Genomic DNA, 2,055 nt, shown 5'->3' with positions numbered 1-2,055 from the left:
GGGGGGTCCCACTGATGGTCCCTGTCCCCACAGCAGTGGGAGGTGCGGCTGCGGTGCGTGAAGGCGCTGCAGGGGCTGTACGGCCACCGGGACACGGCTGCCCACATGGAGCTCTTCACCAGCCGTTTCAAGGTGAGCCGGGGTCTGTGGGAGCTGGGGGGGTCCCCACAGGGTGTCACCGACCACCCTCCCCCTCCCCAGACCCGCATGGTGTCCATGGTCCTCGACAAGGAGCCCGAGGTGGCCGTGGAGGTGGTGAAGCTGCTGACGCTGATGCTGGAGTGAGCGCGGGGGCCAGTGTTGGGGGGACGTGGGGAGGCAGAGGGTCCTCCCATGACAGGGGGAGACCGGGGATGGGGATGGGGATTTGGGGGGACACGGGGTCCTGCAGGGACCCTGGGGACGTGGCCCCGTGGGGAGAAGAGGGACAGGGGGAGTGGGGACCACCCCCACACTGTTCCTCCTGCGCAGGAACATGGAGGAGGCGCTGACAGAGGAGGATTGTCAGAACGTCTACCCCATGGTCTACGTGGCCAACAGGCCACTGGCCACCGCCGCCGGGCTCTTCCTCTACCGCCGGTGAGCAAGGACGGCCAAGTCCCCAACCCTCCCACAGCCCCCGTAAAACCCCCAGCTTTTTCTGCCTTTTCTTGCTGCCAAACCCTGACTCAGGCTGGGGATCCTCCCGCCGGGCCACAGGGAGCCTTGGCAGGCAGCCTGGAGCTTCGTCCTGGGCTCGTTAGCGCCGCTCCTTAATGGGAGCGGGAGCTGGGCTGGCTGCGGGGCAAACACGAGCCCAGCACGTGCGGGGTCAGCTGCCCCATAGCCCCGTGGGTCGGCTGGCTCCGAGCCCTCCGAGCCCCACGGCGGCGGAGCAAGGAGGGGGGGCCGCCGGCGCCATCGTTATCTGGGCGCAGGCCTTGGCGGCTCCTGGCACCCACGGTGTTTGTGCTTCTCCCGGTCCCGGCCCCCGCACATCTGGGGTGGCGTCACACCGGGTCCTCCCTGTCCCCCGGGGCTCAGGGGCCACACTGGGGGGGGCCCCGTGTCGGTGTTTTCCTGGGGGGCTGGATCCAGAGCCGGGGGTACTTGGGACCCCCCTGTCCCTTGGGTGTCTGGTCCCTGTGTCCCCCTCAGCAGGGGGTATGTGGGACCCCCCTGCCCCTGTCCCGTGGGTGTCTGGTCCCTGTCCCCCCCTCGCCTCTGTCCCCACAGGGGGGGTACATGGGACCCCCCTGCCCCTGTCCCGTGGGGCACTGTCCCCTGAACATCCTGCTCAGGTGCTTGGGACCCCCGTGTCTGCGTGTCCCCGGGGTTTTGCCCCCCACCCCATGTCCAGCGTGGGCACAGGGGGACCCCCAGTGTCACCTCATGTCCCCAGGCTGCTGGACCCCCAGCGAGAGCCATCCCAGGACGGGGACAACAGGACTTTCTTCCGGCTGCTGCTGGACTTCTTCATCGAGAGCGAGGTGAGAGCGGTCGCTGGGGGGGTCCCGGGGGGGTCCCCCACACGCCGTGACGTGTCCCCCCAACATCCCCAGCTCCACGAGCACGCAGCCTACCTGGTGGACAGCCTGTGGGACTGCGCCGGGCCCCGGCTGCGGGACTGGGAGACCATCAGCTCTTTGCTGCTGGAGGAGTCACCCACCGAGGGTACGGCACCGCTGGGAGACACTGGGACATCGCGGAGGAGTCACTGGGAAAGACTGGGATGTGCTGAGGTGTCACTGGGAGACACTGGGACGTTTGCTGGGACCAAGTAGGCTACATTGGAACACCCTGGGACACCCCTGAGGTATACTGGGACGCACTGGGAGGTACTAGGATGCACTAGGATGTGTTGAGAGATCGCGGGCAGACACCAAGGTGCTGCTGCAGTACACTGGGACGTACTAGGAGATGCTGGGGTTGCTGTGGGACATCCCTGGGAGATGTTTGGATGATGCTGGGATGTGATGGGGGGGCACTGGGATGTCACTGGGACACGTGGGGACGTGATGGGCTGCACTGCGACGTCGCTGGGGTACTGGTGGGTGGTCTGGGGACATACTGGCT

The 2,055-nt window shown here is 67.3% G+C and overlaps 1 protein-coding gene across 1 annotated transcript in view; it reads left to right on the top strand.

The window, feature by feature from the left end:
* Positions 1–2,055, top strand: part of STAG3 (stromal antigen 3) — a 19,181-nt gene that overhangs the window by 5,031 nt on the left and 12,095 nt on the right. The window contains exons 11-16 of the mRNA XM_014961622.1: positions 34–132; positions 202–281; positions 472–579; positions 1,382–1,469; positions 1,542–1,759; positions 1,848–1,866. Coding sequence (XP_014817108.1) covers positions 34–132; positions 202–281; positions 472–579; positions 1,382–1,469; positions 1,542–1,759; positions 1,848–1,866 — 612 coding nt within the window. The remainder of the gene's footprint in view (positions 1–33; positions 133–201; positions 282–471; positions 580–1,381; positions 1,470–1,541; positions 1,760–1,847; positions 1,867–2,055) is intronic.

Source organism: Calidris pugnax, unplaced genomic scaffold (assembly GCF_001431845.1).
Source record: "Calidris pugnax isolate Ruff unplaced genomic scaffold, ASM143184v1 scaffold797, whole genome shotgun sequence".
NCBI classification, from domain to species: domain Eukaryota; kingdom Metazoa; phylum Chordata; class Aves; order Charadriiformes; family Scolopacidae; genus Calidris; species Calidris pugnax.
The sequence above is the reverse complement of the archived record's forward strand: the minus strand, read 5'-3'. Positions and strand labels throughout refer to the sequence as shown.